Source organism: Camelus ferus, chromosome 26 (assembly GCF_009834535.1).
Source record: "Camelus ferus isolate YT-003-E chromosome 26, BCGSAC_Cfer_1.0, whole genome shotgun sequence".
Taxonomy (NCBI): Eukaryota; Metazoa; Chordata; class Mammalia; order Artiodactyla; family Camelidae; genus Camelus; species Camelus ferus.
In genome coordinates this window covers 14,699,325-14,716,252 of record NC_045721.1, presented here as the reverse complement: position 1 = coordinate 14,716,252, position 16,928 = coordinate 14,699,325, and the positions used below count along the sequence as shown (strand labels likewise).

Below are 16,928 nucleotides of genomic sequence, written 5' to 3'. Positions count from 1 at the left end.
GAGAGTCAAGTTCAAGGTAGAGGGTAGCGAGAATCCGTCTGGAGAGGCAGGAAGGAACTAAATCTCTGCTGGCCATATATGTTACATTAAGGCATCTGGACTTTCTCCTGCAGGCATGGTGAAGGCCAGAGGTTTTAAGAAGGGGAATGACATGATTTTGTATCAAATTCTTATTCAGGTAAGATTTTCAGAATTTCAAATTAGGAGTATCAAATTAATGTCAACTATACTTTGTTCAGAATTTTGTCAAAATGTGTCAAAGGAGAGTAGTACAACCAAAAAAAAATTTCTAACTTACATTTCTTGATATCAAGAATTGTGTACTGTAATCTCTACTATAAAACCTTACAGATGATAGAGAAATGTAAAAGATCAATTTTAAAACTTGTTTTAATACAGCTTTTCAAATCTAAGATGAAGTCCTTAAATGAAAACAAACCAAAGAACATACCTGAAGATATTTCTGTAGACCTACTGTATTTTATTACTTTTTCCAGCTGTTCATGATTCTTTCTGCTGAACACTTTTGCTTGAACAGGCTCTTCAGTCTGGGCTGAATGTCTGTTCCTACTTTTGCAAGGTTCACATGTGCTAGACATACTGGCACTTTCATACCCTTGAGTAAGAAAAGTAACAACTGTTATCAGCTGCAACTAACTCAAACTGAAAGGGAAATTGACTTCCACAGTGAAATAATAGAGATAACTCAATTTAGAATGCTGCACAACATTGTAAAATGATTATAAATCAATAAAAAATGTTAAAAAAAAAAAAAAAGAATGCTGTGAAGGCCTGGTATAAACAGAAATCAAACAGTAAATAATGTGTCTTGGAAATAATCTTGCAATACCTGTGGAGGTACAGGGTAACAGTAATAAATTCTCACACTTCACTGTCCTTTGATATTCATCTCAATAAACACATCCCAACTCAAACTATGTATGTGGTAGGCCTTCTATAACCTGATTCTCTATTAGACTCCAAGTTAACAATTCTTCAGTATTAGGAAATATAAGAATCACATCTAATCGTTATGTTCATAACAGAGAGTAAGGGGTATTAAATAATCAAATGTCTGCTTTCATGTACTTTTTGTGTAACACGGTTTAAAAAGTCATACCCACCCATAGGTTATGTGTATATTCTACTAAATTTTCTCTGTTTTGTTATTAATTTTTCTACATTTACTTTTTGGTGTAAAGCACAACGTAGGAACTCAACTGTATTTTGTTTCACGTGGAAAGTTGATAATACCTACCCTTTTCCATTGAATTAAAATACAACCTTTGTCAATATATTAAATCTCCATATTTATTAGGCGTTATTTCTAGGCATCCCATTTTTTAACTTATCTATTCCATCCAATGCCATTTTCACTCTTTTAGCCACATAAATTTTACAGTGTGTTTAAACATCTGGTAAGGCAAGTCCTACCCAGCTTCTTTTCTTGGCTACTCTTGGACACTTGTCTTTCCATTATAAGCTTTGAGAATTTTTCCTCCAATTTCAAAAATAATCCATAGGGATTCAAAATGTAGTAACATTAAAAGTATTTATTAATTTAAAGAGAACTGATATTTAGTAATTTTATACATTCTCATTTAAAAACATGGTTTTTGTATTTGTTCAATCTTGTTTCGTGTTCTTCAAAAATTTTTTATGGATCTAGTACTTCTTGTTAAATTTATTCCTAAGGATTTTTATGCCCCAATAGCTTTGGATATTACTATGAAAAGAATATTCCACTTGCCCCCAATTCCATTTCTAATGGGTATTACTCTGGTAAAGAAAAACATCTGCACACTTATTTCACAACCACTTTAAATAGCTAACTCAGTTACTAAACAGTAACTACTCTACTTAGTTAATAGCTTAGCTAGATAGCTGTTTTCCAGTGTCTTCTTGGACTCTCTTAAAAAAAAAATAACAAAATTTGTTTCCTTCCCTTTCAAGTATTTATTCCAATTATTTAATTGCTTATCATAGTACTTTCCAAACAATGCTACCTAATGTTGGTGGTAGACAGGGAATCCCTGTTTACGTCCTAATTTTGATAGAACTAGCTTTGGAGTATTTTACAGTGGTGCCTGTGATTGACATTAGCTAATAGTCTTTATTATATTTAAATAACTGCTTTCTTCTTCCAGGTATATTTTTATTAAGAATGACTTAAAATTTTGTCGAATCTACTGCTATAATTATGTGATTTCTGTCCTAATGTGCTTGATATCATAAATCATGTTGAAGATTTCCTGATACTAAATCACTATTACATTTCTCTAATAAACCCTACTGACAACAGTCTAACATTCTTTTTTGATATACTGGCAAAATTGCTAATGTTTTACTTTTAAATATATATTAATAACTGAGATTAAATCACTGCTTTCTTTACGGAACTGTTTGCTACCTCTCCTTTTCACCTTCCCCTACACAAAGGTCTCTAAACTAACTCCTACGTTGTTTCTACAGTTTTCTTTGAGTAAGCTACACCAAAAGCTTTTCATCTTGACAAGTGAAGAATCTCTTGTCTGAGAACAGGATTCTTGAGTTGTAGTCCTTTTTTGTCCATGGATGAGTGTTATTTCACTTTCTTTTACTTGTTTACGTTATAAACAATCTCTGAGATTTGTCCTTAAGCCTCTAATCGTTTCCCTCTCGATTTTACCTCTGTTTTTCTTTTAGGCACTTTACTAGTAATCCTCCAGGGAGAGAAGGCAATTTAATAGGCATTAATAATACTTCAGAGTAACACTGGTGAGGCCAGCTGGTGTAACAACATCAACAATAGATGATGTTCATTACTGTACGGGAGTCACCTCACTCCATCATTCCTTCCCGTGCCCCCATTCTGTTTTCCTCAGCACAAGTGGCTGACATCACTAGAAGAAAGTTTAGTTGTGTCTCCACTGTAGGGAAATGGCCCAGCCATGGTACCCTGGAGACTTTCCATGTATCCACACAGGCCACACAGGTAAGGACTGAACCATAACTGAATCAAAGTCTTGGCAGGAGGCCTTATGAGCCTCCTGGAACATGAAACCCAGGGGTTTCCCACCTCCCCTGGAAGGCAGTCATGAGAGAATTTCTCATCTCCTCCCAGGCTCTGATGAAATATGAGACCTTTCTGCCTCACCCCAATGGTAAATCTCCATTCTACACAGTGGCTTAGCTGTAATACAGCACTGGCTCCTCAGCTATAGGGTGTCCCGCCACTCAGGCTGCAACTGTCATCTGGTCTGTTCTGTTTCAGTGCCGCCCTTATGGTCAGTAGAACATGGGACACATGGAGCTAGCACCTTTGGCTACTCTTCCTTTCTCTGCCTTTGTAAGCCTCAATCTAAAAAAGGCTGTTTCTTTACTGGTCACATCTGTCAGGCCTTGACTTGCCCAAGGTTTGACATTCATTTTATCTCAGTCTTCATTAGTGAGCAGTAAGAGTGGAGGAGGGAAGAAATGAAAAGATTCAGAGCTGGGTAGAACCCAGAAGTTAGTACATTAACAGTCCTACCCAACTTCCCAAGGAAAGAACAAGGACCATCTAGACTATATGCTCCTACTCGTCTAAAGAGAGAGGGGGCCTGGCAGAGTATAACCAAGTTATGGTCTGACAACTGAAACGCCCAATAAGGCAAGAAATCACGCTCAACTCATAAAGCCCGAATTTGAACTGAAGTTTAAAAGATGATTATTACGTAACTTGAAAAATCCTACTTTGCATACAAAGACCTTCTAAAGCGTACCATCACTGGTACATTACTATCATGGGAAGCAAAGTTAAATGAAGATTTAGCATGCCACTTCTGAATGATTGTCAACATGCTCAAAAAACAGATACTGAACAGTTCAGTCTAGTAAATTCAGGACAGTATAACTGACTGTATGATCTCTCAGGACAGCAACTTAAGTCTCACTGTGCTGGTCTATTTGTCATATCCTATGTCCTTCCCCAGCTCTCTCATCTCTTCTTGCTTTATCCTGACTCTGTACTACTTTTCTTACTGTTACTACAATTTGGAATGCTTTCCAATCTTCTATTGACCTCCATTCCTACTTCCTTCAAGGCAGAGTAAATACTCTTTTTTTCTAAGAAATCACAGCTATTCCTATCCTATAAAGAGAACAAAAGCAACATAAATTAGCAGTCTAGCTCAGCATTTCCCAGAGTTTAATGTACATATATTCATACTAAAACATCTGGAATCTCACTAGCATGCACAATGAAAAAGAATGCATTCTGATTCAGTTGGTATAAAGTGGGACCCAAGAATCTCCATCTCTATAAGCTCCCAGATAATGCCGTGCAGCCTGCCATGGGTCACATCTTGAATAGCGAGGATTTAGCTAATCTGATTTTGCTACATATTAGTCTGAGTCTGCATATACTGGTTGGGTTCTGCTTTCAGGCCTTTCATTTTTGTGTGTGCACCTTAAGCAGGGCTCTCACTGACAGATGGTCTTGAATGCCTCTTGAACAGATGTGAATGCGTGTTTTACGGCAGGTATTTTTATATTTAAATATGAGGGAAGACCAAATAGATTACAATATAAATCTTTGCCCTGACGTAAAAAAAGCTGAAGTGTATATCTGGGACCATAATTCTTCAGAATAAAAGGGCTTCAAAACTGCAAACACAACAGAATCTCTAGGCTCAGGTAGACACGGCCACATGCTAGCAAAGAGTCTTCTGAGACCCTGCTGCTTACAGTGTGGTCCACAGACTACACTGTCAGTACTGATCAGCAATACTTGGGAGCTTGTCAAAAACGCAGACTGTCAGGTCCCTCTTCAGACTGACTGAATCAGAATCTGACTTTAAACAAGATTCCCAAAGAAATCTGTATTAAACATTAAAGTTTAAGAAGCATTGCCCTAGTGTACTCAAATTAACTAGCTTACTAAGAGAATGCTGGGATAACAAATGTTAGTTTTTCTTCATTTATTCATATGACAAAAAGCATTTTTGTGGGGTCTGATAATAGGGAATAAAAAGTTCAATGAGTTACCCAAAAGGCCTCTTTCAAAATGGTCATTATCTATTTAAACGTTCTCTAGTGGCATCAAGAGTGATCACGGAGAAGGCACAGTAGTTGTATTTCATTCATCTGAATGGTTTCAGATCCTTGATAATCTACTAAGTAAATGAGATCCTCCCAAATCTACATAACTGAAAAATTATCTCAAAGATGATAATGTATAAGCTGAAAAACTGTTACCCCTGTTCAAATGTGCTTGTTTAACCATCAAATCAGACTCTCCACATGGGAGTAGGGGTAGGAGGCCAAGGACTTTAGGATACATGAAGCACTTAAAAAAAAAAAAAAAAAAAAGCATGTGTTCTTTTTTACATCTATCGTTTTCATCAGAGTTTTCAAGGGTTCCATTACCCAAAATTGGTTGAGATGAACGCCATAGAAGTTTACAAGTGGATTTTTTTACTGCAGTTTCCCAGGACCTTTACTGTACTTACATGTGTTGTTGAGCTTCCAAGAAAAGGAATTAGCCTAGTGCAGTTATTATTCACTTTTCTGATTACATGTCTAGAATATTTTGTTCTTAAGTAAATACTGTTTCCTTGAACACAGAACAATCTTTCAAGGCCACAGACAAAAAAAGTATCTCCTGCAAACCTGAAGGAGCCTCCTTTAGCTATAATATTCTAGATTTTAGCCAACAAAACTATTTTTAACCTATTGTTAGACTTCAGTAAGTTCAAGGATCATTAAAAAAAAACTTTTTTTTAAAAAGCGGCATGCAGTTAACACTATAAAGAGAACTTTGATATGATACTCAATGGCAAGATTCAATAAAATACAGGTTAATATTCTACCATATTAACTAAGGTTGAATTCCTGAAGGACTAAGAGCAAACTTTAAAAAAGTGGTTTCATCCGTATGCTATTCAAAGATTGCAATGTAGTTAGAGGCCCACTTTTTAAAATGAATCCATCAAAGATCCAGCCAGAAGTTATGAAAAAAGTGTTGCATTAATATTAAATAAGAGAACAGTAAAACTTCTGAGCTCACAGGAACCATATATATAAGAAATACAAGTTTTAAGGACAAAAAGTATTAATAAATGCCATATTTTAAAACATCTACAACATTAAGCCCTATTTGATAAATTTTATTTAAAAAATTTTTCAACGGTAACTAAAAATGACTCTGTTCAAGTAGGCCTAGAAAAGTATCTATGCATCTAGCCACACTGAAATTAAATATGTCAACATGTGAGAGTAAGGTTACCAACATTTATGCTGATCAATATTTAACAAATTTCAATACTTACCAATATTTTTAACTCTGCTTTTCAGCTGAGTAGAATGCCTCTTCTTACTCTTTGCTTTGGGAGTTTTATCTTTAGATGCCAGGCTGGCCTGTGCAGATGCTTTTCTTGTCTTGAATGTTTTAGTTACTGTTGTTGAATCTACTGGATCAGGCATACTGCTAAAGCTTTCTAATGACTCTTCATCAAACTGGCGTCTTCTCCTGCTGGTATCTAATTGATTTTTGCGATTACTATTTGTTGTTTTCTCTACAGACACTGTAAATCCAGTCTTAACAAATGGTTTTTCTACTTCACCTTCTTGGTCATATAACCACGGTGTCCTACTGTTCTCCACCTCCTCTTCAGGCTGTTTTTGATTCCTTACCAATGAAAATAAGGTTTCATATATTACAATGGTAGATTTCTAAGTCTACTGAAAACCCCAGATATACTTAATTTATTGTCTACGAGTAGATTCAAGTAAATAAAAGTATCAACAGGCTACAAAAATATTCCCACAAAACATGCATTAAACATGTAATATTATATAGGCTAATGTACTAAAGTACTTTAAACTTTAATTCTGGACCTCTCTCACCAAACCATTTTCACTAGTGGAAGTTCCTAACCAAAGATCAAACATTCATGAGGGATAAGAGCAGAAGTAGAGGGGAATCAAGGGAGGATGGGACATACAAGGAAAAAACTCAAAAAGCTTAATAGGAACAGCTGAGAAGGAACCGTAGTAGAGTTTGGGAACATACATGGATCCGTGTCACCTAAAGCAGTTCAAATATAACCAGAATTTGTTGAAAACAATTGGCCATGCAACTAGTAATTTATTTCTCTGAACATTTAAGTCTAGTTTAATTCTGTTAGTCTACGGTCACTTTCCAAATTTTATCCACTCAACATTGGCACCCGTTAATGTGTTAATAAGTAATCACCAGTTATCTAAATTTGGGGAAAAAATAGGTAAAACAAAGTTAAATGGGTCTGCAGTACTTCTCAGAACTTTTAATATGCCAATGTGCTTTATAAATGTCTTAGAAGGTAACATGGCAAATAAAATGTCCAAAACTTTTTATTCCAGAACCTGACATGACAACAGCATGCTAAGAATGTGTATAACTTGGGAGACACTGACCTATAGGGAGCAGCTCAAGACGAAGATCAGCAAACCTATAGTTTGCAGGCCAAATTCAGCCTGCTGCCTATTTTTGTATTGCCTGGGAGCTATAAATGATTTATATATATATATATATATACTTTATTCTTAAATGGTTGAAAAAATTAAAAGGAGAAAAACAGTTTGTGACACATGAAATTTATATAAAATTCAAATTTCACTGCCCATAAATCAAGTGTCATTAGAGCACAGCAACTCATCTGTTTACATATACGACTGCTTCTGGGCAAAAATGGCAGAGAGAAATGGTTGTGACAGACACTATGGCCTGCAATATTTACTATCTAGGCCCTTTCAGGGAAAATTCTCTGACTTCAGCTCAAGACTACAGTGTTTCATCTGACCTCCTGCTACCTCCAGCCATTTAATTCAGGGAACCTATAATAGTTGAGATTTAGGAAAGAAATAAGGTCTAATCTGAAGTAGGTCAAGTATCTAAAGTAACATTAGATAACCAAATCCAATTTTTTTTTTACTATCATATTATATACAAAATATGGGTAATAAGAAAGTAGGGACCTTCCAAGAGAAAGCTATTCACTGAAGTTTTGAGTAAGTGTTTCTTGCTTATGATGGAGATTCATTCAAACATCATTTCTGAATGGCAACTGTGCACTAAATCCCTTCTTAGGCTCTTATGATAGAGTATTTTCATGGAGCAACAAGGAGTCAACAAGGTTAGGGAGGTCTACCATAGGGTTCCTAGAGGCGAATACAAAGTTGAATTCTAAGAAGTTTCAGTTAATCAAGTAAGAAACCAAAACCAAAAAGCTCATGATTTAACAATTAAACTGTCAAAATGCTAATTTAAGAACCTGAGACAGGCCCAAACACATAAACTAAAGGGGAAAATAATGAAAATAATTATATATTAATAAAGGGCTAGGAAAGACAAAATCACAGAGAAACTTCTGACTGAACATTAGGCTCCAGTGAACTCCAATTTTTCATCTTTTTAAAGATTTTTTCTGAAGAAAATAATACTAACGATAAAAAGGCTATCATATTTTTACCAGCTGGCTATCAAAATCACCTTCTGGATTAAAACAATCATTAAAAACATTTCTTATTGAGCTATAAAAAATGTTTAGAGAATGATTAACCTGAGCCAATTCAATAAGTCTTTCATACTACTTGAGTCAAAAATTGTAACTGGGAGGATTATCATATTAAAAAATAAATATGAGAAACAGAGGAAAAGAAATCCTTACTATGACTGGTAACATGTATCGCTAAAACTTCCTTGACAAGAGTCGCTTTTACAATCTAACAGCACTCCACACTGCATCTGGATGGACCTTCGGAACTTAATCTAATCATGGGCTATGAATCAAATAAAAGAGCCATCACTTTATAACAACTATCCTCCAGCAGTTAATATCAGTTTCTAGTTCTCAGTCAGTGAACTGGTAAAACCTTAAAGATAGATACCAAATCAAAGCCAAAGGCACTCTTTGGGTTAGGTCATATCCTTTCAAAATGAATCTCACAGGGCACCCGGACCGAAACTCTGAACTTCCCTCGTACCAGGGTTAGCAGCAGGTATATGTGTGAGAGACATCAATATGAGGTGCCAAAGCTTCAGATTGCCAATGTTATTAAGCCAAACAACCACAAACATCCTCCCTAATTACATTTTCAAATTACATATAATCAGATGTAATCACAAAGTGATGTTTAAAGCAAATAATGGATTATGTTCACAATCAAGTACCTTTGTTTTTCTGCTCCAACAGAAGAACTGCTTTCAAAAGGTTTTGGAAAAGCCACGTATTCTGTTTTCCCTGAAGGATTCTGGGCTAATGGTTGCTGCTGTTCAGTGGGTGTAGAAGTATTCTGAGAAAAATCTCCAAAATTAGAAGGAAATAAAGGGCTGAAATTCATACCTAACAAATAAAAACAATGGGCAAGACAACAATAAACAAGCACCTTTAGCCTTAACACAAAATTAAAAGATAGTTTTAATTAAATGTGTGCTTCAAATCCACCAAAACAAAAAATTGTTAATTAAAATAAACTAACACTCATCTATTCAATTACTGTTCTTACAGCTCAGTCCACTATGTTTTCAGCATTGATGATACGAAGATAAATATTGATCTCTACCCACTTAAGAGCTAAAAGTTAGAAATAATAGTACCTGACATTTACCAAAATATTACTGGATGCAGGAGTCTATTGTAGGCCCTTTACATGTTACTTCATTTAGTGCTCAAAACACTATGAAACAGAAATTATGTTCATTTTACCAGTGAGAAAATGGGCTTAGGGGTCAAATGCCTACCTAGTAAATGAAAGAGCTGGTTAGATCTTGGGTCTGCATGACTCCAAAGCTTATGTTCTTTCCACTTGACTTTAATTGGGAAGTAAAATATAATTAAATACTTACCATATAATGCTGTGTCAGAGGTATTTGCAAAGGGCCACTAATAACTTGGGGGAGAAGGGGATCAGGGAAGGTTTCACAAAGTTGAACTAGATTGTGAAGAATGAACAATCTTACTACAGGGTTGGCATGGGTATGAGGCATATGATGATGAAAAGGAACTGCATATGCAATTTCTTATATTATTTCTTACTTAAAAGCCTACTCAAAAAACATTTGCAGCCAATATTAATCTACACTAGTGAACTAAAAAGCTCGTGAAATTGTTTAACGCCATTGCTTATATAATCCTGTTATTTTTTATACACGCTGATATATGGATATTTATACTCACGAAGACCTCTCAACCCTTTTTCTCCCTCTGTATTCCCTGGCAAACACCTTCAACTCCTCCCTCTTCACCACTTAATTTATTCTATACCCAGAATATCATTTACATTACTCCTTTTTCTGTACCACTACTGCCAAATGCCTGAGGTCAAGCCGTCATTCCTTCCCAGATATTACTGCACCAGCCTCCTATTCACCATCTACACACTGAGCTCTTTCCCTCCAATTCCGCAACACTACCACTAGTGCAAACTTTCTAAGATATAAATCTCATGCTACCCCCTGCTCAAGTCCTTCAATGGCCCCACTAGTCAGCACCAGAAAGTCTAAGCTTCTCTGCAGAGCGCAAAGGCCCCTGGGCTCTCCGGCCACATCACCTGCTCTTCCCCCACCACGGCCCTGCACTCTAGCCACACTTGGTGACCACATTCTCCAAGTGATATACTGCTTCACTGCTTTGTAACTCTAGGTGTGCCCACTGATCAGGAACCCCTTTCCCTTCTAATCTCCCTGGAAATAAATTCTATTCATTCTTTAACTTTGATACCACTTTTTATGGGAAAAAACAATTTGCTGACAATCTCTTGGCCTAAGGAAAAACAGGCCACTCACCTCATTTGTACCACTGCTAAAGCACCCACAGCCCTGCACCAAACATTTACTCATGTTCTTAGCTTCTTCACAAGACTCTAAATTCCTTAAGCATGAGCCTTACTCATCTTTGAATCCTAATCATTTACATTAGTGTCTGGCACATGATGGGTACAGGAAAAAGTCTGAATAAAAGCCTAAACTAAATAAAATTACATATAAACCTAAACCAAGCACTCACCTTTAGTGTAGTGGTGTATCTCCCTACCAAGAAGACATGAAGTTCCTCTACAAGAGTGTCATCTTATTCAACTCTCCTCTCCTAATGCTTTACACAGTACCTGACGCACAGCAGCCAGTAGACAGGTTAATTCCCTTTCTCCTTGATAAATAGTTGTTGAATAATTCGAAGGTATGAGACTAAGCAATCATTTATAATTTACTTAATTTCATTAATGACCATATTAAGTGTTCACTATAAAGAAACGATGTGAAAAAGAGTTTGTAACTTTCTTTGCAAACATGTCCTACCATTTCAAAAGGGACTAATGAAAAAAATCTATGTAATAGACAAGTGATACTCTCAAACACTTTGCATTTATTTATTCTCCACTTACATTTTCAGCCACTTACCTGGTGCAAACGATGAAAAATTAGTAAACCCTGGCAGGTTAAACAGATTTACAGGCTGTGCTGGGAAGCTGAAAGGACAAAATAACCCAGGAGAAGGAGGGTGTGATGCACCACTGCCTCTGTCCTTGCTTCCAGGCTTTTCTGGATGCTGATTTTGCTGGCGCATAAGTTCATTGAGCATTTGTTTCAACCTATAAAAATTTAAGTAGTTAGTAATTTAAAGATCAATTATATTACCATCTATTCAAAGTACCTTCAGAAAGAACACATGACTCAACAGTATGCAGAACAAACTGACTGCTCTGATGTTTACTACAACAAATATTTGCTTGTCCTACAGGCTCAATTCAATAACCTACTCTTTGGAACGAGAACTGCACTTAGGTAGCACTTCTATCAGACAGTACAAATAATCATAACTAACTCATTTTTATTGTTGTTTACAGCTTTACTGAGGTCTAATTTACACACTATACAACTTACCTAATGTAAGTGTAAAGTTGAATATTACAAATTTTTAAAAGCAAGTCAGGTCCATATTATTAAAAAGGAATACTGGGCAAATCACTGCTTATAAAATTCCCAGGTGACAGAGAATATTCAAATATGCTATGTGGCTCATGCCTTTTTCTAGAGGTAACAAAACTCCTGCTCAGTTTCAGCACTTACTATACAGTCTCACCACTTCTAAGAATCAGATTACCTTTGGACGTTATTCTGTTGCCACGTTAGCTGGGTATAGCACTGGTTCAGCTGGTGCATTATCAGGTGTACTTGAGGAGATGCAACGTTGCTGGGCATGACACTGTAGGGGCCTGTGAGAAGGGTTTGCAGCAGACAAGACAGAGTCTGTGGAAAGAAAAATTTTTTCATAACAGGCACCGAAGACTTGAGAAAAATGTGTTCGAAAACGGGATAAAAAAAAAATTTACTTCCATAGTAAACTTTACCTGCTGGTCTTGCATCAAAGTCTGACAAATATTAACACTGAAATCAAGTTGTTTCTTTAGCTGATTAATTTGTTCTTGCCACTGTTCTTTCTCTTCTACATAAGAGAGCTCTGACACCCAACGAAGGTTCTCCTGACGTTGCATGCTGATATTCTGTTGCCTTGTCTTAGTTAGAGGACGATAATGTCCATCTGCTGAAAATGGGCGATTGTTCTTCCACCTAACACAAAATTTAAAGCTTTGGTCAACGTATGTAATTATCTGGTTTTTTAAAATCTGGCAATAAACCCTTATACTCTGTCCACAGGCCCATATTCTCTTTTTAAGTTCACAGGACTTAACAAGTATGGAAAATAGAGAGGGAAATATTTTGGACTTCCAGCCTTGTAAAGTATCTTATTTTTTACTCTTTTCCAGTATTTTTTCATTCATGTTTTACAAGGATATGTCTACATAATTCTGTATTCTGCAAAATGAAAATAGTTACTGTATCACAAACATTTTTCCATTCTTCATGCTTTAAGCTTAGCCACATAACAATCTATCAAGTGGAACTACCTAGCTATCTTTTAATCATGAAACATCTTTCAGTTACAAATAACAATGTAATGAATATTCTTGTTGACAGACCTTTTTCACTATCTATAATTTTTAATTTTTGCTTAATTCACCAAAAGAAGAACAAAGATCAAAGCTTATGAATCTTGATGCAGTCTAGCTGGGATCTATCTCAATGACATGGCAATACTCTTGTGATAAAATTAAGTAATACATCTATTCTTTGTCCCACGTTCCCAGCACAGAGATCCTAAAACTCTTGGCATCTCCTGAGTGAAGATTATCTTTTGTTATCTATAATGATCCCCCGCTTCTTAGCAGACCCTAGGTAGCTTCATGATGGGGGCTGGTTGCCAAAAAAACCAATCAGGTGATTAGAGAGTTGGAACTTTCAGCCCCGTCCCCCAATGTCCAGGGAAGGGAGGAGTGGGAGACTGAGCTTAATTGTCAGCGGCCAATGATTTAATCAACTATGCCTACTTAACGTAACCTCCATAAAATCCCCCAAACAAGGCGGTTAGGAAAGGTTCTGGACTGTGACACTGAGGTGCTAGGAGGATGATGTGCCAAAAGAGGGCACCTGCCCCCAACCTATACCATGCCCTTCACATCTCTTCCATTTGGCTGTTTCTGAGTTGTAGCTTTTATAAGAAGTCAGTAAAACCAAGTGTTTTCCTGAGTTCTGTGAGTGGTTTTAGCAGAGTATGGAACATGGAAAGGGGTTGTGAGAACCCTCAAATTTGCAGCCAAGTCAGACAGAAGTGTGGGTACCCTGAAGACTTGAGACTTAAAAGTGACATCTGAAATGGGGGCAGCCTTGTGGGACTGAGCCTCTTAACTTGTGGGGTCTACCTTAACTCTAGTCAGCGTAAGAATTGAGTTACACTGTAAGACACCCAGTTAGTTCAGATAATTGAATTCTTTGGTGTCAGAAAGACATTGAGACCCTTCAAATCAAGCAAAAAATTAAAACAGTGAAACTAACCTATTTTTAGTTTCCTTTACATTGTAAGAGTTACGATTTGCACCGTTAGGAGGATACATAGAGAAGTTATCATTGGAACTGGCATCTTGTTCTTCCTCTTCCTCCTCCTCATCTGTTCGAACAACCCCTTCAGAAAGGTAACCATCTTCATCTCCTTCTTCATCTAGTGCACACTGGGTAGAACCTCCCCAAGTTGCCATTGTTCTAGAGATTAAGAAACAAAAAACATGAGATCATTCCAGAAATGAGCTAAATACTTTACCACCTACTATGTGCCACATATTGTAACAAAAATACATGTATATAAAATGTGTGTACATAAAATTTCGTTTAGTCATAGTAACTATGAGATGGGTGGTACCCTCCAACAGCTATTATATGGATACATATACTCTGCCTTCCACAAAACAATTATTTAATTAAAATAGTAATCCTATCCCCTGGGACCTTCTCCTAAACTAAACCCCTCTCAACTTTCAATTTTCCTTGATGGAGAGCTTTCTAGATCAGAGCTGTCCAACAGAACTTTCTGCAATAATGATCTGTATCTGTGCTGTCCAATATTGTAGCCATTAAGTACACATGACTATCGAGCACCTAAAATGTGGCTGGTGTGACAGAGAAAATGAATTTTTAACTTAATTTATTTTAAATTTAAAGAGCCACCTATATCTACTGGTTGCCACACTGGAAAGCACAATCCCAGGCCCATTGTTCTCAAACCTAGATGCTTATCAAAGCTATCTAAAGAAACTTTTAAAGGTACAAATGTGTGGTACTCAGAACAGAATAAAATGTTGTAGATACAATTCGATCAATAAAATGCATACTGGCACTCGAAGAACAGGAAAAGTTCTTTTAAGAGGAAGAAAGAGAGTGAGGTTTGGTAGAATGTTCCATAAATGCCATCTGAGGACAGCAAAAAGTAAGATCAAAACAAATGTGGATTCAAAATTTTAGATCTGAATACTACTAAATAGTTAATTAACTGATTTTATAGATGACAATTCTTTTACAAATAGTCTAAGTATTTCAAACGTAAATCCTAAAAACTAAATGTTTTACGTAATAAAATGTTTTAAAATTCTTAGAAAACTTACAAATAGTACGTGCTTGATTTAAGAAAAAAAAAAAAAAAAAAAGCTTATTTCTGGCCTGACAGAAAAGCACTACAAAGCATCAACCATCTTCCTTTTGTAAGCTTAAAACTTAACTAAGAAAATAAGGCCTATATACTCAAGAAAATCTGTATCATTGTTTGATCAAGTACCTTAGTAATTAAAAAAGAGAGAGAGAAAGCTGATGCTATAAGAAGTTAGAAGACAAAGTAGCTGGATTTAAACTGAGTCACAAAAGTGATGCTTAAACATGAGCCTCGCAGAAACAGCAGGTTCGTGCTGTGATGCAGAGGGGAAATGAGGGTACCCAGGTGATGTTTCAAAAAATGATTTATACAGCACTCTTACTTTTCTGTTCTACTTTGTTGAGGTGTACACAGGTTCTCAGATCCATCACTTCTCAATGAAACAGCCACTGGAGATGCAGTTTCAGCTAGGCCTTGCCTCCTCTGATGTTCAGCCATCAAAGCTTCAAGCTGCTTTCTCCTCTGTCGCAGCTCTTCCCTTAACATTTCATGTCTTCGCATTTCTGACCACAACTGTTATTTTAAAAATTAGAGCCAAGTTAGTGCAGACGTTTGGATTTGTTTTAGCCAAAAACAAGAGGGTAATACTACTGTCAATACCACTAAAAGTATCTATTTTCACTCTATCCTTTTATCCTGAGATACCTATGAAGACTAAAGTAGCATTTTAGAAATGACTAAGCAAAAATTGGGCAATCACAGATTCCTAATGAAAACAACTAGCACCCAAATATACTTTACCAACAATTAAAAGAAAGTTACAATGTTTTCTACAAATCATATATAAATAAAATTCCAAAGGATATAGGTCTTTCTAATTGAAATGATTACTATTTGCTATAACTGTCCCTTACATACAACTCTGCCACATATTTGCTAATAAAGAGCTAAACTATTTTGAAAAGATCTCAATTACTTTTTGGAAAAAATTATTTCTTCCAACAACTAAAAGACAAAAAAACAGGTTACATTTAAAAACATGTTTCACCGATATTCAATTTTCCTCCTTAAGATGTGACTTAAGACTCAAGAACAGCAAAGTACAATACCTCATTATCGACTACTGAAGAATCTTCAGGCTCAAAAACAGATTTGCTGGTACTGGTTTCATTTTCATTAACAGCTGGGGTTGAAGTAACAGCTGGCATATATTTTTTTGTGGGACAATTACCTGCACTAGTGGCTGATAGCTAAAAAAGGGTTAGTAAAAACTGTTACAAGGAATTAAAGCAATTATGTCAACTTCATAAAAGCAATTATTTATTACTTCTCTAGTGCTCTAGTACAGTATTTAATTTGTTATTACCAGACCTCAATTGCTACCATGATCCAAAGAAAACTCCACATAAAGAAACAAAGATAAAAACACAGGCTAAAAATTAGACCAAAAGTAACCCCTCTACAGAACAAGAGATATGAAGGACAAAATGTTATTATGGAAAATTTCATATATTCAACCCAACCCATGCATTTATTCATCTGGACATTATTTAGGTTGAAGACAAGAAAAAAAGATTAGATAGAGTAAAAAAGGTTAGGTGTCTAGAAAATAAAGTTATATGAGAAATACCACTTGATGTTTCCCTTTCTTTGAAAATAAACCTGACTGAAGAATAAAGCCAACCAATAAATTGTAGGGAAAAATCTCAAAAAGAATTTATATTCCCTCTCAATAAAACCCTACTCCTGATTACCTGACATGGACAAAGACTGCTCACTCTCTGTTCAATCTCAGAGACCCATGCATAGGGTACTATTTAATAAGTAAAGGTATATACATTTAATATTTGAACTATAAATAAAGTATTTTAAATAATTTCCCTGGAAAACTCATGATGGTTTAGCATCTTTACTATGTAGTTGTAGTCCAGTAAAAAAAATGGAAATGCTTGT

At 35.9% G+C, this 16,928-nt stretch overlaps 1 protein-coding gene across 22 annotated transcripts in view; it reads right to left on the bottom strand.

Annotated features, from left to right (window-relative positions):
- PCM1 (pericentriolar material 1) overlaps positions 1-16,928 on the bottom strand; it is an 81,149-nt gene that overhangs the window by 29,887 nt on the left and 34,334 nt on the right. For 20 of the 22 annotated variants that reach the window (XM_032468609.1, XM_032468606.1, XM_032468608.1 and 17 more), the window contains 9 exons: positions 16,085-16,225; positions 15,358-15,548; positions 13,892-14,095; positions 12,349-12,568; positions 12,102-12,247; positions 11,399-11,589; positions 9,173-9,344; positions 6,291-6,649; positions 452-616 (listed from right to left, as the gene is read on the bottom strand). In XM_032468609.1, the coding sequence (XP_032324500.1) occupies positions 452-616; positions 6,291-6,649; positions 9,173-9,344; positions 11,399-11,589; positions 12,102-12,247; positions 12,349-12,568; positions 13,892-14,095; positions 15,358-15,548; positions 16,085-16,225 (1,789 nt within the window). The remainder of the gene's footprint in view (positions 1-451; positions 617-6,290; positions 6,650-9,172; positions 9,345-11,398; positions 11,590-12,101; positions 12,248-12,348; positions 12,569-13,891; positions 14,096-15,357; positions 15,549-16,084; positions 16,226-16,928) is intronic. The other 2 variants (XM_032468617.1, XM_032468612.1) reach the window with 2 other exon arrangements.